We start from the raw sequence: 23,375 nt of genomic DNA, 5'->3' as shown, positions 1-23,375 counted from the left end.
TTATACCTATGATAAAAAAGTCTCATTAAAATCAGTCATATATCAACTACCTACATAAATGATTAATGTCTGATGTACCAACTACCTGCTGTGTACATGATGTTATTATTTATCGTGATCTAGCTGACTATATCATATGTTATGAAATTGTGCACTTTTTTCTACATAAGCAATCATGTTCCATAGTCATGCAAAAATGTTCCCCTCACAAAGCAAATGAAAAAAAGCTATACAGACAAAAACATATGTTTATATGACAAGAAATGGGAGAGAAAATTCTAAAAGTATTTTCAAATCTACAACTGTTGCCTATTAGTTAGGATACGTACAACCTAAGAAACACTGTAAAAACCTAAGCAACATTAGGCAAACAAAAAAGCATTCTTCATTAGATATCAGTTCAACTGTACTTTGAAAATAAAAACTCATAACTTGTATGACAGCCAACTCCAGACAGAACAGAAATTCCAGAATGACTTAAGATGTCAACGTGCATTTTTTGATAATGTTTACAGTTTGTTAATGACAGAAGGATAAAAAAGTGCCACATATATGCCCAGCTTAAAAACTGAAGAGATATCTGGGAAAGGTAACCCTTGCTAAGAAAGGTGCTGTTATTTCATACTGACCTGGCCAACATCCTCTTATTGGCAAAATGACTTTGCAATCAGAGGCAAATGGACTCAAAGTTGAAAAACCTATGTAGGCCAATGTTAAACAATCATTCAACAGAACCAAAAAAGGCTGGAACTGCATTTGAGGCAAATACTTCAAGAATGTCTGGTGTTACATTGGACATCCAAGTATAATTTCTCTATAAATTTAAACCATCAGCAAGAATTATTTAATGATAAAGCCTATAAAAATCTCTAGTCATTTTACCTCAACCAACAAACAAACTTAGGATTGAAGTTACAGCCAATTGACCTACAGTAAAACATTCAGGACCATAAAAGAACAACTTATGCCTGATAAATTTATAAAATTAAAATAGTGTTTTTAAAAATCCAGTAACTCTTTAGATATGATTAATGATTTACTGCCCCATGGCACGAGTTATATAAATGCATTCATAATTTCTATCTATGCAAACAATACCAATTGCCATTGTCACAATTTTTTTAGGCATGAAACAAAAATAACATTTTATGGAAGAAGGAAAACACTGCTTAAACATGCATGTACATTGCCCTGGCTGGATGTTTGCCTATGGCATACAGCTTAAAAAGCGAGGAGGAAAAGATCAAACTCATCTTCTACCTTAAGGTAGATAAAACTGATAACTCCAATGTGAACATAGGGAGTAATAACAGCATGAGGGCAGCCTTTAAAAACAATATTAGGGAAGCTAAAAGGAAGTTAAAAAGGAATACTGCAGATAAGGTGAAGGTTACCAAAAGATAATCTTTCAGCATTTTATTAGTAAAAGAGCAGTCAAGAAGAGTGTGAAGTGTATCAGGAATAGAAAAGGAAAATTAAAATACACAGAGTTAAATAGCAAATGCTCTAAGCTTGCACTTTTCTGAAGTCTTCATATCGTAGGGAGTGAATAACTTCCCAGCAATAACATAGACTACCACGGAGGTACTGAGTTATTTGGAGATAAAGAGAGAAGTACTGCTCAGATTATTTAGGCTAAAATCAAATACATTACCAGGACCATATAATATCTGTCCTCAAGTGCTTAAGGAGGTTAGCGAGTACATATGTAAAACCTTGATGCGTATTTGTAGCAAGTCACTGCGCACTGGGGAAATTCTGAAGGACTGGAAAATAGCAAATATTACCCTGTTACATAAAAGGTTGTAAGGGCAGATCCAAGTAACAACGTATAGGCCAGTAAGCTTACAGTGCATCACTGGTAAACTAATTGAAGAAATTATTGAGGAAAAAGATTGAGCAATATGTATACCGAATCAGGCTACAAATTCTACATTTGTGAAATCCATACTTTCTCTGCAAAGAATTATTTGTTTTTTTTAAGTCCTTGAAATGATTTTGTTATAATGGCACTGATTTGTGCTTAAAATAGACCTTTTCAGCTGATGTAATGAAGAGCTTCCTGTTTAAACGGGGCTTTAAGACGTGAACTCAGCTCTGCGGCGCACCTCATTTGATTTTTTCCAGCAAACAAATTTTCAAAACAAACCGTATTTTACAACTCTAATCAGAGTCTGAGTAATAATTATGTTGGTGTGGTCATTTCAGATCGGAGATCGGCTAAAATTTAAACAATGACCGTTGTTAACACCCAGCCGTCATTAATCAGTTTGCCAATAGATGTCAGAAGGATGCCAAAACTGAACTGCTCAAAGATTGATTTCGACGTACCAAGCAAATGGCGATAAGTTCTAAATTACTTACGGTTCCGGAGCTGTCGCAGGGTTTAAGTCAGTTGATGATGTTAGCCCTGGAGAGTACACCCCACCAAACCAACGTTCCAAAAACAAACCGAACTTACTGTTATCTGCTCGAACCAACACCAACTTACTATACTCGGCCATCCAGCAGTATCACTGAAGCATTCGAACATTCTTAGCCAATCATGCAATACTGCGTCAGCGTTTGCCACGTAATGTTGTAACTACAGGGGCCGAGTCCCATTGTATGGTTCTAACTTGTATTGAGTCGAGGCATTGACGCGAACACCATACATACGGGGTATTAACGCGAACACTATACATAAGGATGGTATAAAATTATATATAAGGATATAAATATACATATCTATAGATATACTGTAAAATAATTTTATATACTGCAGAAATGCTGTCTGAGTCCTCGAAACTGAGCCATATTTTTTCCAGCATAGAGGAAGGTGGGAGATGAGGAAAATCGGACAAGTTCTGTTTAACAAAGTTTCTAATTTGAAGATAGTGAAAGAAATGTGTTGCTGGAAAGTTAAATTTGGAATGTAATTGTTCATAGGATGCAAAGATGTCTATATAAATATCTCTAAGTAATTTAATCCCAAATGTTTTCTAGATATTAAAAACTGCATATGTTTGCGAGGGTTGAAAATGGTGGTTCTCATGCAGAGGTTCCACAGATAAAAGATTCTCCATCTTAAAATGCTTTCTATATTGGTTTCATATTTTGAGTGAGTGAAGCGCAATTGGGTTATTAGTATATTGGTGATAACTTGCATTTATACGGGCACAAAGCAGGGAATATAAATGAAGTACTGCAGGATTTTATTTCTATTGCGCACCAAGCTTGTGTATGTTCATCTATTTGTGTCCAGGTTTTATAGCTTGTATGTTTGCTGCCCAGTAATAAAACTGAAAGTTAGGTAGAGCCATGCCACCTTCTGCCTTAGGTCTTTGTAGGGTCGCTCTTTGGATACGTGGATGTTTTAAGTTCCAAATAAATGAGGTTATGGTTGAATCTAATTGCTTAAAAATTATTTATTGATGTATATTGGAATGTTTTGAAACAAAAAGAGAAGCTTAGGAAGCATATTCATCTTAACAATGTTAATTCTTCCAGCTAGAGTGAGATGAAGGGTTGACCATCTATGCAAGTCCTGCTTAATTTTTTTTCCATACACATGGTGAAATTTTGTTGATAAAGAGCTTTATGTTTACTTGTGATACTTACCCCTAGTTATTTAAACTGATCTGCAATGATAAAAGGGAAGGTGTCCAATCTAATATTGTATGCTTGAGAATTCACTGGAAAGAGCACACTTTTATTCAGATTAATTCTGAGACCAGAATCTTTTGAAATTCTGTAAGTGCTGTTAAGACTGCAGGCACAGTATTTTGTGGGTCTGATATATAGAGTACCATATCATCTGCATATAGAAATTTTCTGTTGAAGTCCTTCTCTGATAATCCCCTTTATCTGATAAGCATTTTGACAGTGAACTGCCAGTGGTTCAATGGCGATTGCAAAAAGTAGTGATGACAGGGGGCATCCTTGTCTGGTACCACGTTCTAGTTTAAAGTAGTCTGAGCAAATGTTGTTAATACAAACTGAAGCTTCTGGATTGGTATACAGTAGTTTGATCCATGCACAAATGTTTGGGCCAAACCCAAATTTCTCTAATGTAGTGAAAAGGTAGTTCCATTCAATCATATCAAATGCTTTTTCTGCATCCAACGATAATAATATCTCTGGGGTGTTTGACTTTGCAGGTGAATATATTACATTAAACAAGGATAGAAGATTGGAAGCCAAGTGTCTGCCTTTAATAAATCCAGTTTGATCTTGTGATATTAGGGAAGGCAGCACTTTCTCCATCCTTCTAGCTAGGACTTTGGGAGAGTATCTTAACATCATTATTCAGAAGTGAAATTGGTCTGTATGATGCACATTGTAATAAGTCCTTATTTTGTTTAGGAAGGATGGTGATTAATGCTTGGTGAAAAGTTTGAGGTAGAATTTGATTGTCTCTAGCTTCTGTAAATGTTGCTAACAAGAGGGGAGCTAGCTGAGTGGAGAATTTCTTATAAAATTCGACAGGGTAGCCATCAGGGCCTGCTGCTTTCCCACTCTGAAGTGACTTTATAGCATCTAGTAATTCTGATAGCGTCAGAGGTTTATCCAATTCCTCTGAACTGAGTATCTATTTGTGGTATCTGTAATGCATCCAGGAATGCATTACATTGTGTGTTGTTTTCTTTAAACTCAGTAGAATATAAGGATTTATAGTAGTCTCTAAATGTGTGCATTATATTTTTATGGTCAATGATTTTATCTCCGTTCGTGTTGGTGATTGCTGGGATTGCATTGCGAACTTCTTGCTTGTGGATTTGTTGAGCTAAAAGCTTATTAGCTTTCTCTCCATGTTCATAGTAATGATGTCTTGATTTAAAAATTAGCTGTTCAGTTTCTTTGGTTGTTAAGAGGTTGAGCTCTGAATGCAGAGCCTGCCTTTTCCTATGAAGAGCCTCACTTGGACACCTGGCATTTTCTTTATCTATTCTAGTAATTTTGCTGGTTAGCTCTGATACCTTATTGGTTTCTAATTTATTTCTGTGGGAAAGATACGAAATAACCTGTCCTCTTAACTGAACTGACTGTCAATGCAGTACGTAGAAAACCAGGAAGGGGTCCAGAAAGCACTGAAGAAAACATGCATTATATAATTCAGAAGGCAGCAAAACAATAAGAAGCAAGCGAGTGACATATACAACCATATTCATGAGTGCTGCTACTTCGGAAACAAAGCACGGTGTAAACCTAAAGTTTAAATTAAGTTCATAGACAGGCAGCCGCTGGCGTTTGTCATGCCCACGGGTAATGCGGGATACAAGTTTAATGAGAGGACGCAGGATATAAGCGAGTTTTGATCACTTTGTAACTAAGTTAAAATTGCAGGTGAGGGGCCATGCTTATGCAAATTCCGAGAGACTGTGTTTGTGGGGCATTGACAGTTAAGGTGAGTGGGGGAGTCACGTCAACATCTCCCCTCATATTCACCTCATTTCGCTCTGAGCTGCGCTCCGCAGCTAACGCAGTGTTACGACTTTGTGACGCTGCCACCAAATACTCACAGAAAAATCCACAAGTTAATACACACGCTGTCTTTAGAGTTTCTCCACACTGAATCCTCCAGGCACTACTTACAAAAGGTTACATTGACAATTTTCTTAGCACGAGCACAGCTGAGAAGCTTTGATGCATGTGCTCCATAACGCGTTTAAAAATCACGCATTTAATCACAAGCAAAGGGGAACTTCTGTCAATGCATGATTTCCTGGTACACTGATTACATTGATCAGCACTTCCCGATTCATTTTACCCTCGCACCCCCTTGGTTTGAGAAGAAGTATGAAAAAATATGAGGTTAACACAGAAAAACAGATCACCAATTGAAGCTTTATGAATAATCGATTCGCCATCAATAATTGTTTTGGTAAAGCCATACTCAGTGTAATCCTCTTTCCATTTTATAATTTTTCCGCCACTAGCCATGATTAAATGAACGGTAAAAAAGTAAGAGCGAAGCGAGGGTGATTTATTCAGGCAGGCAGGTGACAGCTCAATAGCTCGAATTTGGATATAAGTAGCTTCTATTTAGTCGCCAGAAATATCTTTGTTAGGAATGGAAGTTGAATTTAGTCTTTAAATTTCTATGGTAAAGAAAAAGTTATGCAATGATGACTACATTTAACTATATAAAGTCAAAACTTGTATATATAAAGTCATTTGCGAATATATAAAGTCAAAACTTGTTTATATAAAGTCACTGTCGGAATATATAAAGTCAAAACTTGAATATATAGCCTAAAGTCATTCCCAAATATATAAAGTCAAAACCTGAGTATATAAAGATGGCGTTGGAATATTTCGGAATATATAAAGTAAGCGCTGCAATATATAAAGTCAAAACTTAAATATATAAAGTCAGCGTCTGAATATATAAATTCAGCGCTGGAATCTATAAAGTCAAATCTTGAATATATAAAGTCAGCGTCGGAATACAGGCTATAAAGTAAAACTTAAATATATAAAGCTGCAATATATAAAGTCAAAACTTAAATATATAAAGTGAGCGTCGGAATATACAAAGTCAGCGCTGGAATATCCATCCATTTCCCAACACGCTGAATCCGACCACAGGGTCACGGGGGTCTGCTGGAGACAATCCCAGCCAACACAGGGCACAAGGCAGGAACCAAGTTAACAAAAACGTATTCAGAAAAATAAATAAAAAAAAACACTGTTCAGTTAATGTTTTGAAAATGATGCATGTGCCCTACCCAGGATTGGTTCCTGCCTTGCGCCCAGTGTTGGCTGGGATTGTCACCAGCAGACCCCCGTGACCCTGTGGTAGGATTCAACGTGTTGGGAAATGGATGGATATTCCAGCGCTGACTTTGTATATTCCGACGCTGACTTTATATATTGAAGTTTTGACTTTATATATTCCAGCGCTTACTTTATATATTCCGAAATATTCCAACGCCGTCTTTATATACTCAGGTTTTGACTTTATATATTTGGGAATGACTTTAGGCTATATATTTAAGTTTTGACTTTATATATTCCAGCGCTGACTTTATATAATAAAGTTTTGACTTTATATATTCGCGAATGACTTTATATATACAAGTTTTGACTTTATATAGTTAAATGTAGTCATCATTGCATAACTTTTTCTTTACCATAGAAATTTAAAGACTAAATTCAACTTCCATTCCTAACAAAGATATTTCTGGCGACTAAATAGAAGCTACTTATATCCAAATTCGAGCTATTGAGCTGTCGCCTGCCTGCCTGAATAAATCATTCTCTCGTCGCTCTTACTTTTTTACCGTTCATTTAATCATGGCTAGTGGCGGAAAAATTATAAAATGGAAGGAGGATTACACTGAGTACGGCTTTACCAAAACAATTATTGATGGTGAATCGATTATTCATAAAGCTTCAATTGGTGATCTATTTTTCTGTGTTAACCTCATATTTTTTCATACTTCTTCTCAAACCAAGGGGGTGCGAGGGTAAAATGAATCGGGAAGCGCTGATCAATGTAATCGGTGTACCAGGAAATCATGCATTGACAGAAGTTCCCCTTTGCTTGTGATTAAATGCGTGATTTTTTAACGCGTTATGGAGCACATGCATCAAAGCTTCTCAGCTGTGCTTGTGCTAAGAAAAGGAAACATTTTAAAAATAACACAATTGTCAATGTAACCTTTTGTAAGTAGTGCCTGGAGGATTCAGTGTGAAGAAACTCTAGAGACAGCGTGTGTATTAACTTGTGGATTTTTCTGTGAGTATTTGGTGGCAGCGTCACAAAGTCGTAACACTGCGTCAGCTGCGGAGCGCAGCTCAGAGCGAAATGAGGTGAATGGGAGGGGAGATGATGACATGACTCCCCCACTCACCTTAACTGTCAATGCCCCACAAACACAGTCTCTCGGAATTTGCATAAGCATGGCCCCTCACCTGCAATTTTAACTTAGTTACAAAGTGATCAAAACTCTCATTTATATCCGGCGTCCTCTCATTAAACTTGTATCCCGCATTACCCGTGGGCAATGCAAACGCCAGAGGCAGCCTGTCTATAAACTTAATTTAAACTTTAGGTTTACACCGTGCTTTGTTTCCGAAGTAGCAGCACTCATTAATATGGTTGTATATGTCACTCGCTCGCTTCTTATTGTTTCGCTGCCTTCTGAATTATATAATGCATGTTTTCTTCAGTGCTTTTTGGAGCTTTTCCTGGTTTTCTACGTACTGCGTTGACAGTCAGTTCACGCGATTAAGTGGGAGCGTGATGATGTCACTGAAACTCCGCCCCCACAGCTTTCGAGCTCAACTCCATTACAGTATATGTAGAAAAATAGCTTCCAGTTATGACCATTATGCGTAGAATTTCATAATGTAACCTGCCCAACTTTTGTAAGTAAGCTGTTAGGAATTGGCCTGCCAAATTTCAGCCTTCTACCTACACGGGAAGTTGGAGAATTAGTGATGAGTCAGTGAGTGAGTCAGTGAGTGAGTGAGTCAGTCAGTCAGGGCTTTGCCTTTTATTAGTATAGATTGAGGAAAAGTTAGTTCACAATAATTCTCTCCCTCTTTATCGCCCAGACCTTGTGGACACCATGATATTCTTCTAACTGGGAGGAATGTACCCTACTGACATTAGTAATTGAACAATACTAAATTAAAGAGAACCTGTATGTTAAAGAATTGTACCAAAGATGACAATATTATGACTATTATTTTCTAAAATAGACTTTCATAGCATGAACTAATCTTTACTTTACACAACACCATTTACACATGTGGACAAAATTGTTGGTACCCTTCAGTCAATGAAAGAAAAACTCAAAATGGTCACAGAAATAACTTTAATCTGACAAAAGTAATAATAAATAAAAATTCTATGAAATTTAACCAATGAAAGTCAGACATTGATTTTCAACCATGCTTCAACAGAATTATTAAAAAATAAACTCATGAAACAGGCCTGGACAAAAATGATGGTACCCCTAGAAAAGACTGAAAATAATGTGACCAAAGGGACATGTTAATCCAAGGTGTGTCCACTAATTAGCATCACAGGTGTCTACAATCTTGTAATCAGTCAGTGGACCTATATATAGGGCTCCAGGTAGTCACTGTGTTGTTTGGTGACATGGTGTGTACCACACTCAACATGGACCAGAGGAAGCGAAGGAAAGAGTTGTCTCAGGAGATTAGAAAGAAAATTATAGACAAGCATGTCAAAGGTAAAGGCTATAAGACCATCTCGAAGCAGCTTGATGTTCCTGTGACTACAGTTGCACATATTATTCAGAAATTTAAGATCCATGGGACTGTAGCCAACCTCCTGGACGTGGCAGGGAGGAAAATTGATGACAAATCAAAGAGACGGATAATACGAATGGTAACAAAAGAGCCCAGAAAAACTTCTAAAGAGATCCAAGGTGAACTTCAAGCTCAAGGAACATCAGTGTCAGATCGCACCATCCGTCGTTGTTTGAGCCAAAGTGGACTTCATGGGAGACGACCAAGGAGGACACCATTGTTGAAAACAAATCATAAAAAAGCCAGACTGGAATTTGCCAAACTACATGTGGACAAGCCACAAAGATTCTGGGAGAATGTCCTATGGACAGATGAGACAAAAATTGAACTTTTTGCCAAGGCACATCAGCTCTATGTTCACAGACGGAAAAATGAAGCATATCAAGAAAAGAACACTGTCCCTTCTGTGAAACATGGAGGAGGCTCTGTTATGTTCTGGGGCTGCTTTGCTGCATCTGGCACAGGGTGTCTTGAATCTGTGCAGGGTACAATGAAATCTCAAGACTATCAAGGGATTCTAGAGAGAAATGTGCTGGCCAGTGTCAGAAAGCTTGGTCTCAGTCGCAGGTCATGGGTCTTGCAACAGGACAATGACCCAAAACACACAGCTAAAACACCCAAGAATGGCTAAGAGGAAAACATTGGACTATTCTAAAGTGGCCTTCTATGAGCCCTGACCTCAATCCTATTGAGCATCTTTGGAAAGAGCTGAAACATGCCGTCTGGAAAAGGCACCCTTCAAACCTGAGACAACTGGAGCAGTTTGCTCATGAGGAGTGGGCCAAAATACCTGCTGAGAAGTGCAGAAGTCTCATTACAGGAATCGTTTGATTGCAGTGATTGCCTCAAAAGGTTGTGCAACAAAATATTAAGTTAGGGGTACCATCATTTTTGTCCAGGCCTGTTTCATGAGTTTAGTTTTTTAAATAATTCTGTTGAAGCATGGTTGAAAATCAATGTCTAACTTTCATTGGTTAAATTTCATAGAATTTTTATTTATTATTACTTTTATCAGATTAAAGTTATTTCTGTGACCATTTTGAGTTTTTTTTTCATTGACTGAAGGGTACCAACAATTTTGTCCACGTGAAAGATGCATGAAAGATAAAGAAAAAAAAGACAAACATTTATATACATACAAATAAACAAAATGTTACACCATACATTTTATGTAGCACCTGAGTAAAGTAGACCCATTATACAGACTATAACTTTATAGGGGATACCTTTGTAATGGGACGAGAAACAGATGCATGAAAGGCTACAATGAAAACAAACTTTTGCTCAAGTGTGTTTCTGCTCATTTTTCATATATTCAGTTTTGTTAGCAAATCTTAGCAAGGATCTACAACTCAGGTCTAAGAACGACCAAGTCTTTTTGAAACTAAATCTCTGACACCCGAGTGTGTGACAGTGCACTTCTTGTCTATTGTTTCAGATGCCATGTCACTAGGAGATGGCAATAGACAAACAAGGACTTTGCCGTAACCATTCTGAACTATCAATCAAGGTTCAGTCAGATATAATTAAATTTTAGAACTGTGATCTGAGAAATGACAAATGTAGGTTAAAATTGTACACTAGTGTGCACAAAATTGTACACTAGTGTGCAATCAATACGTTTAAGCAGCCACACAGACTTGATTAGTGAGCAAACAAGTCCTCTGTGTGTTTACAGCTTTCAGTGAAAGAAAAAAGGCACAGTTGCATATACAATTGACCAGAAAGCTTCAACCCATATTACATGGGTGACTCACAGCATTGGAGGCAGCAGCTGCCGACTCAGCTCCTCCTCCACCATTGATTTCAGAGCCAGCTTCTTTCTTCCCATCCTCAAGCTCAGAAACTGACACAGCACCTGGGCCTTTTTTCTTCTTTAACTTGGCAAGGATAGAAGACTCTCTTTCTGGGAAAGGGGGCATCTCCTCCAAAACAGTTGCCTAGGAAACAAAAAGTAACCAAAAAGGCAATTTCATAGACAGAAAAGCAGACATAATGCTATTAAATATATAAACCAAACAAATATCCTACTCTGACACCACAGCTACAAGAAATAAAGAATATAACCAGATGTCACCAGACAGTAGCATTGTTATTAATACCATTCCTGACTGAGCAAGTAAAAACAGGCAACAAGTAGCATATTTATTTATACCATCCCTGACTGAGCAAATAAAAATAGGCAAAAAGAAAGAAAGGTTCACTATTCTTTCTATTTAGGCAAATGTGCGAAATACCAAAAAATAACTAATTTACATATTTAAGGCAAAACTGAAATCGCTTATCAGTTGATAAAGTCTGACACTATACAACAGGATCTACATTTTACAGTGTTAATGAAAAGTTCTTTTGAATAATAAAAACATTTGATACAAGGTCTGACAGAATAACAGACAATGAAAATATTCTATAGCTATGGCCCTAGGTTTATTATAACAAGTAAGGTCCGGCAGTGTTATTGTGGAGCAATTCAAAGATATATGCATGGTAACACTGCATGTTTCAGGTCTGTGTGATTTAAAAGCAGGGGTCTCTCTAAGATGATAAATTGGTAAACTGTAGGTTTCATACGCTGGAAAAGATACATCAATAGTATAATAAACACCCCCTTCATTGTCTTTAAAGAAGCACTTAATATTATGTTATTGTCATAATTGTGTTCTAACTTACCAAGACATCAGTACTAGCAATTGAGGACAGCTTAAGATATTCTACTGCCCTCTGCTGTAACTCCACATCCGAATTGCGTATTTGGCTGTCAGACCGCAGTACCTCCTGGATGGTTGATTTTGTTTCTGGGAAAAGGTTGATGAACTTGATATAGGCCGAAAGAAGAAGAGCACGTGTTGGAACAGAGCATAGGTGGAACTTTGAGTGCAAAAGGTTGAACTGAACAAGTGGACTAAAAAGAAAAAGAAAGAACAGATTAAAAATTGCATTTTTAAGTCTTTATAATCTAAATAACTTATTGATTATACCATACAGCATTAAAAATGATGAATCCCAAATTTCCCAACACATTAAATGTTTTCTTTAATTAAAATCTTTCTAGAGAGAATACACTTTTAGTATATATCTGCCGTAGAAGAAGTAATGCATATACCATTTAGCTATTGAGTGTCATAGCTTTTGCTAATATTCAGTGTAAAATACAGAAATGGTAATGAAACACTTGTTTTTGAACACTACAAAAGCATAATGATCCATGACAAACTGCTAAAGATTGCACTTATTTCAGTGAATGAGTATGAATTAGAATGGACACTGGTTTTTTAAATGCTAAATTGCAATTGGCTTCTTAAGTAGACAATACCAAAGTCACTTAAGCAAGTTGAACTGGGTGATAGGAGGCTATGTTTTAAGCATATAATAATAATTTGCATTTACTTTCTGTTTCAGTCATATCACGATCTTCCATGTATTCATCTGTTTTCTAAACACGTTTAATCTTAGTTTAAGAAAGTGAAGCTTATCCTATAAGCATTTAATGCTAGAGAGAAACCAACATTGGATTTGGTTATATGAAACACTCTAAAAATAAAAAATAAACAATATTTACCCTCAAGAAAATGTTAATCTATGTAAATAATATTTTAAAATATGTACAGATACAAGGCATAGTTTAAACACTGTCATATTTCTTGATTTCCTTGAGAATTTAGTTAACTTCAATTAAAATGCCAAGATTATTAAAAGACAGTTAGCTGGAAAAGTTTTACAGGTAAAGATTATGCTGCATTATTAATGCCTGACTGCTAGAGCAGCCATGGGTCAGTCAATTTGTAAAACATATTAAATACTAGCGCTGTGTTAGAAAGGAATGTGTAAAACAGCAGGTTTCTCTTAGAAGCTATTGAAGAGATATTAATTTACAAGAGCAGAAAAACTAAAAATGAAAAGCACAGCTTAAATTTCTATTATAATGTAGTGAAAAAGACAAAGGAAACAGGATATTTCCCAAAAGCCAGAGCAAACATGATACATAAATATTTCATCACAATAGCATTTCTTTAATGTATTACTACACCTTTATGTTTTAAAAATGACAATAAAGACAAAGTTTTAAAAAGCCCCACTGCTTTTTTTTTTTTAGTAACAAGGCATTAAGGTTTTCACCTTACACTATTCAGCATCGGCAACCAAACCAACATGGAAGTGGGAAGATGACAATGTGGTCTAATGAATAAAAAGCCGTAAGTTCATTTCATATGCAGAATGCACTTAACTATCAGAATAACTTGTATCCTGATGCTAAAACGAGTCTCTTCCAAAGGTATATTGCCTGTTTAAACAGACCCTTACAAATGGAAATTTTTACCACAAAGTACAGTTTAGACCGGGGTGCCCAAGACGTCAATAAAGATCGACCGGTAGATCGCATTGCATTCAAAAAAATCTTTTTTAAACGTTAGTTTATCATATATCCTCCCCATGGCATTTGCCACTTTATTGACATACAGGGTGGCCAGTCTGAGATCTCTTTTCTTCTAACACACTGGTCATCCTGCACGCACAATCAAACGTGCGAGCTACTGCAAAACTTTATATCGACTAAAGAAGGGATTTTTTTTTTTTTTAAATTGTTTGGGGGAGGTTATGGGCTGGATGTGGAATTGGAAGATGTCACAATCAAAGTGTGTTTGTCTGCTCTGTCAATCTATCATTGCTATTCCAAAGAAGGAAAATGTGGAAAGGCACTTTTGAACTGTTCATAAAAACTACTAAACTGACTTCCTTCCAAAAAGCGATCTGAGAAAGAGAAAGGAGAGGGAACTAAAATCGCAGTTAATTGGACAGCCGTCATTTTTCACTCGGCTGAATTCAAAAGCAAAGGCAGATACACCGAAGCATCGTTCCGGGTGAGTCACTCGATCATTAAGCATAAGAAGTCCTTCCATAAGCTACCTCCTTGACTGCATTATTCGGCTCTACTTATTTATGCAAGTCAGCCTTTTCCCACATGGTAAATGGTAAATGGCCTGTATTTGATATAGCGCCTACTAGAGTTCAAGAACACCCCTAGGCGCTTCATAACACAACAGTCATTCACCCATTCACCCATTCACACACTGGTGATGATAAGCTACTTTGTAGCCACAGCTGTCCTGGGGCAAACTGACAGAGGCGAGGCTGCCGAACACTGGCGCCACCAATCCTTCTGACCACCTGGTTCCTTCTGGTTAAGTGTCTTGCCCAAGGACACAACAGCTGCATTCTCATGCCAGGAGCCAGGATCGAACCTGCGACCCTCCGATTGCTGGACAACCCGCTCTACCGACTGAGCTACTGCTGCCCTGCACATGAAGATTATTAAATCCAAATACTGTAGTGACCATAAATGTATTGAAATGTTATTGTGCCATAAAGGTTGTTTAGTTATGCAAGGTATGACAACATATATTTTTTGTATAAAGCATACTCAGTATATTTTATATATATATATATATATATAATTTTTAATGTAGGTAGATCATTTCGACCTGATTATTTTAAAAGTAGCTTGCAAGCCAGAAAAGTGTGGGCACCCCTGGTTTAGACAATAAAGGTGTACATAGAGAATGTGTTTTGTAAACGATCAGCTCTAGGATGTTTTCACTGAAAGAATTGAAGGTATAATAATAAATGAATGAATCCAACAGAAACCATTTAGAGGGAACAAAACTGAAAATTATATTAATTGTGAGGAAAGCATATGCTATAAATGTTATTAATATTCCCATCTCCTCAGTTAGTACCACCCCATATGCCTAGTTATGTAGCACCTGGACATAATGGGGCGGATTACAGAAAATAACTAAAAACTTCAGAAAACATCAGAATACCCTAACAAAATTAAGAAAATCCAACTTCTACCAATAGTCATGCTACTGATGGGGTCATTACCTAGATCTTGGATCTCCAGCAATAAGGTTTCCAAACTCTCCCAAGATGTAGCCTCCAACTTTCACCATGTTCTCATGACAAGCTGGGGCCTGCAAAGCCTGGGTTGGGAAAATGCAGAATGTTAGATGCTTAAAGGAATGAATGAAGCTTAAAGGAAAATAAATTTGACTACCACTCACCTCAAAGACAGTCTTGGCTGCATAACCTTGCACATCGTCTCGGTTGATAACAATCTGTATGACACGATACCAGACCTCTTCACTCACATAGTCCCCAGCAATTCGGATTAAGTTGAGAATAGTGTCTACATACCAAGAATAGTCTACCGCATACTTCTCTGCCAAAATGGCTACTTTTAAGACCTAGATGCAAATATAATATACAATATAATGGGATAAATGCCCTCCACTTATTTGTCAATTTATTATTTGTCACTTATTTTCTTATATGACCAAACAATAGATACAATAAAAAGTTCAAATTTTTGTAGGTCTATGAATGGAGTCTGCTAAATGGCCCAAAAAGGGCTTTAAAATTGTATCTTTTCACTAATACTTTATGTGGATTCTGTGGTATGCTGGTCAATTTTCCATAAATGAGGTAAGTATGTCACAGTAAGTATTTCTGTCTTACTTAACTAGCATTACTATAATGAAGAATGATTTTCAGTAACAGTACTGCAATTGTTAGGTAAATGGTGCGGCAGCTAATACAGGTTACATATTGACATGGTATAAGGCTGTATTAATATGTGCATGAAAATTCCCTACAATGGCCTTGTATCTTAAATGCAATGCTGCAAAGGAAGGCTCTAGTCACCTGTGATTCTGAATTGGGCGATCTGGGTACAGAAAAAAATAAACATGCATGAACTTATTTATGATTTGTTGTTGGCAAAGTTTCATCTACCCAATTTTAAAATGAAACACAAATATAAGAATTAAAACCCATGATCTCATACACATTGGTTTAGAGGAATCCACACTGGCGTATTAATAATCTTCACATTCAGCCTTAGAAAAGGTTATGAGTGTGTGGTGAGTTACTGTGGCAAAAGACAGAAATACTCACAATTTCTTCTCGGATGGAATAATCTGCGGTTTCCAAGTAACTCAACATTTCAGCCACAATCTGTTTGGCATTGCTTCGGTCACACATGGCATACAGGAGGTCAGCAGCTCTCTGTCGTACACTCACATCTCGCTCTGTCTGAAAACATGATAAAGGAGGAAACTTGTAGATCAGCCAAGTGTAGAATCATGATAATTTACACTTGACAAATGCAAAACATTAAAATGGTTTATCAAATCTCTTCTGCCATCAGGAGGGCAGGTGAACTAAAAAGTATGTTAAAGAATACATAGCACTGATTTTGAAGCCCTTGTATTTGTGCTGGACCACAAAACCTGCCAATGATAACATCTCATATGTTATCATCCAGGTCATCATAAATACAAGCTTCATCATCATTTAAAGAGAAGCATAATTAATACAGAAATGTTTTAAAAAGTAGTAATCTACCCAAAGTTCTGACAATATGCCATTATATATATGCCAGTAATGGTGGACTGCACGATAACGTGCAGTGACTACACCTGACTTATAGTTTTCATACTCTTTCTCTGTCTCTGTTTAGCATTCATTTGCTCAGAGGTCAATGCGCTTGCTGCTCCCAGAGCAGCTCCTATTTTCTCCACCCTAGAAGCCCACTGCTTCTCTTCTTTCTTCAGCATCTTTTCATGTTAAAACTGATTAAGTTAGTTTTTGTGTTAGAATTACTTAGTACATTTTCTTTAATTTTTCACTTAAGCTGGCACTTAAGTCTTCAATCTGCCTCAAGAATGATTAGCGAAGGTGGTAGGGAAATGAAAGCAGACAGTAGAGGTCACTTGAGTTGTGGTAATCAAATCTCAAAGACACATGATATCCGATATGGTGTTCCACAAGGCTCTATCCTGGGTCCGCTGTTATTCTCAATCTATATGCTTCCGTTAGGTCAGATTATCTCAGGTTACAATGTGAGCTACACAGCTATGCTTGATTCTACAATAAAATAATGTCACGTTGTACATGTGTACCAAATTTCAAGTCAATAGGTGAAATGGTTTGTGAGCTACAGGTGATTTAAAATCCTGGACAGACAACTCCTCTCAGGACGAACAGCCACGCTGCTAGCGTATTATATAAGAAGATAAAATAAAATAAAAAGAGTAATAAAAAATCATCACCCTGAAAGCAGACAGTAGAGGTCACTTAGTATATATGTACCAAATTTCAGGTCAATAGGTCAAACATTTTGTGAGCTACAGGTGATTTAAAATCATGGACAGACAAATGGACTTCCACGGTATCATTTTATGGTTTATAAGAAGATATTTGAAAATGTCCAAGTTTAACAAACATGTTACTCTGTATGACTGTTAAAAGCTATATACGGATCATGGTAAAATATATAATTTTGTAATCCTAGATGCTCATAAATTAACTATTTATTGTTTGTATACTGTTTAACCATACAAACACAAGAAGCACAAACATGCTAAAATAGACCAGAACTAAAGACAAAACCAATTTTCGTGTATTAAAAGGTCAAAAAAGTTGTCTTTCAGAGTTTCATACATAATTAAAGAAAAGTCACAATATTGGTAATTTCTGAAATTGCACACTAAATGCTGAAACAAGTTGTCTTAAAAAGGTGAACTAATCTCAGGGAACAACCTGAACTAAATTAGTATCAGATAAAACCTGCACACAACTGCAGCAGCTAAGAGTAGGGCTACATTAAGCCATATTCATTGAGATACATTTCATAGTTAAAAACAATGTACAAATGTGCTCCTCACACAAATGTTTCAGTATCAAGGAAGAAAAATTGCATATATATCAACTTTCTTTTACAAAACACAGCAACACACTATACAGCAGAGCATTATTGATTTCCAGGAAGTAAAATCAGCTACCATGGAATGCATCTAAGTATTGCGGCTAACCATACATTTAGATACAGCTACAGTTAGAAAGCAAGGCATAATGCGTACTAGATAACTGTAGAAACATTTTGACAAACAGGACGATTAAAACAATCTATATTTGTTTAAACAAGTAATACAGTACTTAAGATACTAATCAATTTAATGGAAAATTCTAATTGATCTAAGCCAATCACATTATAACCATGGCAATAAATAAAAATAAGCCCAGGGTATAAATTATGCAGCAGTTCAGAGCATTAGTTTAAATCAATCATTTATTATATTATACCATTTTAACACATGAAGCAACAAAAACAGTTTATGCAGCAAGCAAGAATACAATATAATATAAAATATACAAACTGACCACTAAAATAATATCGACATGATATAAATAATACTGCAGTACTGATATAAACAGATGCTGAAAACTACTGTCCACGTAGGAACAGCAAGTATCAAATGGTTTTAGAAATGCCAGTTATAAAATACAACTACAAAGCATGCTTTGTAACAGATGAATAATACCATATACATCAACGTTGCTTTTTTTTTGGAGAGGTCTCAAAGCTAGCTGTCTCAATTAGTAAAGTATACAATGTCAAACTGAGAGTACCAGTACTACTTTTGTCAACAGCACAGGCTGTAACATTCAAAAATAAAGTTACACCTGTTAAAAAGCCAGAAGGATCACGTGAGCTTTAACTCTGGATATGACTATAAAAAAAGACAAAGCCTCACAAAAAGGCCAGAAAAAAAGTTATATCTTTCAAATAAACCTGTCCACTTTTTTGTTTTTGTTTAATGTTGTCCACTGAAAGACAATCTAAATGAGAAATAAAACAATAAAAAGACACTTTAATTTATATTTAAAATAACTACTGAGATTTCATTTCTTTAAATGACAATGTTAAAATTCTATAATGTGCAACTTATTTTTTCATAGTTTTAGAAAAGGTGAGAATGGAATAAGATGAATTATTTTGCCACATGGCGGCACAGTGGCACAGTGGGTAGCGCTGCAGGATTTTTTTAACTTTACACAAAGAATTTAAAAAATTTAATTACAAACTTTAAAAAAATGCGTCACATTTGTTTTGCAAAATCATAGGAATTAAAAGACAATTGTGAAAAATTAAATATTTTTATATCTTTAGTTACATTTCTTAAGCACTGTCTAACTTTTTGCTCAAATTACTGTAGAAATGTTTACATGCATGTTTTTGATTATTTTTTATTTATCTACTTTCACTGACTAGTTATGTTATTTACTTCTATGTTATCTGGACTTCCATCTAGTTCAGCAAAGGGGATGGGTAATCCAAGGAAAGGACACAGCTGATAAGCAATATTATTCATATAAAGTATCTTCTTCAGACAAATAATAAGAATGACAGAGACTACTAAAACAAAGTCTGCGCCAACAACCACCTAGCATATCTCTCAGTTTTATTAACTTTACACAATACTAAATTATAAATTACGTTGTTGTACTTCAGAAAGGATACTACAGGTTTCAATTAAGATGATTGACATACATTTTCATAGAAACAACTATAGTATCTAGGCCCACAAAAAGATGCAGTGTAAACAAGCTGTGCAGTTCTTTATATCAAATAAAGACTACTTCATTATTATTTGTAGTCTCCTCTATGTGTAGCACTATACCTAAAACACATGGTGTATCATGCTTGTTATTTAAAAACATTTTTAAGAAAATGAAGACATAATAGTATTCATATTAAAAATGTGCAAAATCCAATAAAATAATAGTTATTCTTATTGTACTACCGTTCCCCACTGCCATTCTAAAATACTCAATGCAAAACAAAACACTGTGCAAAATTTCCTTTAAACCCCTAAACATCTCAGTTACACACTGTATATAGTAGTTCTTGTAAAGCCAGCATAAGATAACAGGTGTGGAAGCTTTTTACCTTAAGGGCATTAATAACTGTCTCTATGTGTGTCTTCACAGCTTCATGTGAAAATTCCGAGCTGGCCAGCGTACACATGCTCTCTAATGCAAGATAACGCAAGTTAGTCTCCCGGTGCTGCAGAAACTGGCCTAGTTGGTTGCAGGCTCTCACAAGTAGGTTGGGTTCACTGCACAAAGGTTTAAAAAAAATGAAGGAGAGTTTCAGATGATTTGGACAGAAGTAGGGAAAACCTTTTTATCTACAAAAACCATGCTGCTCCAGTAATCTGATATTAACTGTACATGTAAAACAACTCTTGCAGAGCTTTATTTCGTTCAGAACTTTTAAGACTTTAGCCTTCATTACAGATATGCAATGTAATGATGTGTGCTTTTTCACTTAACTAACCAAATTTTAATTCTATATGGTGCATTGCATACAGAATTTCTGTAAGTTTTTCAAATGTACAATATGGCAAAGTAAGACAATCAACAAATTTCATTTTTCAGAAAAAAATACCTTCATAGTGAGTAATTTAACATATAATGTGTTTATCATATATTTTACTTTTCGTTTTCAATACAAACACATGTACAAAGTTCTTAAAACAGAAACAAATTGAATACAACTTACAGTTATCTTATACACACCTCTTTATATATGAATAACATCTAAAGGTCATTTTGTGCACACTACCAGTTCAAGTTTTAGAACACCTTAGTTTTCCTTCAGATTTACTCGGTTAACACAGTCGGTTCCAGCTCTAATTTAAGACAGATACAGGGTTTTTAATTAATAAACAGAAGTTGGGACACCTGTGTAAATTGTTTGCTTCAACTTACAGGGCTTAATTTACAGTACTTTAAATGCTACAGAACATCTCTAAGTTGTAACCTATTAGTTGTTCCCTGAAGAAGGCCCATTTGTAATGTTGTGAGATTTCCTTTTTCAGTTTTTGCTAGCCTAAGCTTTAAATTTAAACCTTTACTGCTTACCTTTTCAACATTTTAGGTCATCCATTGTATTTCAGCTGATTTAATTTGAAGAAAAACGGAGGTGTTATAAAACTTTTGACCGAAAGTATGTGTTTAGTATACATGTATTTGGCATGATTGAAAAAACTAGGTCTAACACAATGTGTGTTACAGAGCAGAAGTTCAAATATATCTTACACATCATCTTTCAAAGTAAGTTCTATCACAAATTAGTATCAGGAGAAGATTAGAAATATTGGTGGTTTATGAACCTTGTGTTATGGTCAGTTGGATACATTTCACAAAAACCAATAAGGTTACTCATCTTGAGATTCCAGAATAGCACATTTACAGAAATGCTTTGGACAAAGCCTCACCTGTCATAGTGAATGATCAAACTGATGGCTTCAAACAAAATAGCATTCTTTGCATTAGAATGCTGCACTTTTTTTGACTTCGGTGGTTCTTGTGCTTTGTTCAGAATTGTCTCCAGGCATTCCACCAACCGTCCCTTCACAGCACCGTCTTCTGGTGGTGGATAACACTGAAGTAGTCTCAAAAGCTTGACAGAGAGCCAAGGTGCAGGAACAAAGTAATAAGTGTAGTCCTGCAAGTCTGTTGAGGCTGAAGACACTATCTAAAAGGCAGGGAAAAAATAGACTTGTTGGGAGGATTCCGTAACGGTAAGAAAATAAGGTTTCAATGGGAATTAACCTTACAAAAGAACCTTACTCGGCTGAGTCGGGAAACAGCAAGTGAAATGCAGGTTTTAAACTCCTCTGGATTCTTTTGGCTTAAGCAGGTGATTAAGGAGATTGCAGCAGTTACAACACCCTGAGTGAAAAACAGATGGATACATGAAAAATACATAATTTTATTACAGTTTCTGCTTTGAAACTAAACAATCCAAGATTTGCCCCAACAATTTGATGACCTTTCTGCTGAATGATATGGAGAAATATACATTTCTTACTACAGTGACTGCAGAGTGGTCAGGCAAGAGTGATCAGGTGTCATTCACAACATCTGGCGCCTTGATGTGCCATATTGCTGTGTGTTGCATATTGTAGGAAGAATCTCAAGGATATGGTGTTCGAAGTACACTTGATTTGGCAGAACAAAACACGATACATCATGACATTCAGACCATAGAAGTGCCTTCCAACCTGAGCAATATTTACAGTATGTTTCCCCTATCCCACTATTGTTCTCTTAGTTTTGTCTTTCTCTCTGTATTTGTTTCTGTTCTCAAACTGTAAATCAAGGCAAGTCTGCATTATGTTAGATCCATATTAAATAACAAATTTTTTAAAAATTGTACTTATAGTATGACCTGATCCAAATTCATGCTAAGCCTGAAGCATTCTCATACTGCAATACACTAACTGCTACATTCAGTTCTTGTAATTGTTACAAAAAAGAAATAGTATTATCTACACCCAGGCCTGACAGGAACATCTAATACAGAAGACTGACTGGACAAAACGTGAATGAGCTTAAACTGCATGTTAATTAGTCACTACTTTGACTGGCTGTCTAGTAGAACATATGCACGTGTGTATATATAAATGAATGCACAGCCAGTACACCTGCCTCAAGCTATGATCCCACACTGGCATCTGAATGAATCTCCTCCCTTTTCCAACAACACAAAAGCAAGCTACGATTAATGGCACTAATTAAAACTTTTTAAATTTCTAATGTCCAATTTATAAAGCAAGCCAATAATTAAAGCCTCTTAGAAAACTCTATAGGAGATTTTATATATACTGTACATATACACAAGGGTGTTACCCTTGTTAATAATGCTTGCTCACCCATTTAGGAAACTGGACTCTTATTCCAGCCCAGTCACGGACTTATTTAAGAAGGTGCACAGATATATACACCCCTCTACGTACAGTTCAGTGAGGTGATTTGCTCAGACATCGATAAAGGCTTAAAGGGGATTGGGGCTTTGCTGCCTGTATAATATGACTCCTTGTCAAGGATCCTAAGGATCACAGATTATGGAAACTTGATACTGTGGCATGTAAGGTGCATTTTTTCTTGTTTCTTTCTGTATATTGCATAATAATATATTAGTCACTTTAGCATAGATACTGAATATTGGTGCTTGGCAAACCTGCAATATTGTTCATGCGAGGACTCGAACAGTTTTAAGGTGAGGGAGAAAAGACTTGTGTGTTAGTATGGAAACAAGTAAGTTTAGCCACTTCTGTCAAATCTAAACTAGATAGTTGAGAGTAAGCATTGCTATGTGTACAGTAGATATGTACCCTGCAATCAATGAATACTCTGTCTATTAATGCCACTAACTTTCCAAAGAATTACAACACAGGAAGACAAATGAGTGGCCA

The 23,375-nt window shown here is 36.1% G+C and overlaps 1 protein-coding gene across 2 annotated transcripts in view; it reads right to left on the bottom strand.

Annotated features, from left to right (window-relative positions):
* Positions 1-23,375, bottom strand: part of ap2a1 (adaptor related protein complex 2 subunit alpha 1) — an 88,084-nt gene that overhangs the window by 54,239 nt on the left and 10,470 nt on the right. For both annotated transcript variants that reach the window (XM_039774194.1, XM_039774195.1), the window contains exons 5-12: positions 21,748-21,849; positions 21,393-21,652; positions 20,060-20,228; positions 16,222-16,359; positions 15,330-15,512; positions 15,151-15,248; positions 11,938-12,169; positions 11,025-11,207 (exon numbers count right to left, since the gene is read on the bottom strand). In XM_039774194.1, coding sequence (XP_039630128.1) covers positions 11,025-11,207; positions 11,938-12,169; positions 15,151-15,248; positions 15,330-15,512; positions 16,222-16,359; positions 20,060-20,228; positions 21,393-21,652; positions 21,748-21,849 — 1,365 coding nt within the window. The remainder of the gene's footprint in view (positions 1-11,024; positions 11,208-11,937; positions 12,170-15,150; positions 15,249-15,329; positions 15,513-16,221; positions 16,360-20,059; positions 20,229-21,392; positions 21,653-21,747; positions 21,850-23,375) is intronic.

Source organism: Polypterus senegalus, chromosome 13, assembly GCF_016835505.1.
Source record: "Polypterus senegalus isolate Bchr_013 chromosome 13, ASM1683550v1, whole genome shotgun sequence".
NCBI lineage: Eukaryota > Metazoa > Chordata > Cladistia > Polypteriformes > Polypteridae > Polypterus > Polypterus senegalus.
The sequence above is the reverse complement of the archived record's forward strand: the minus strand, read 5'-3'. Positions and strand labels throughout refer to the sequence as shown.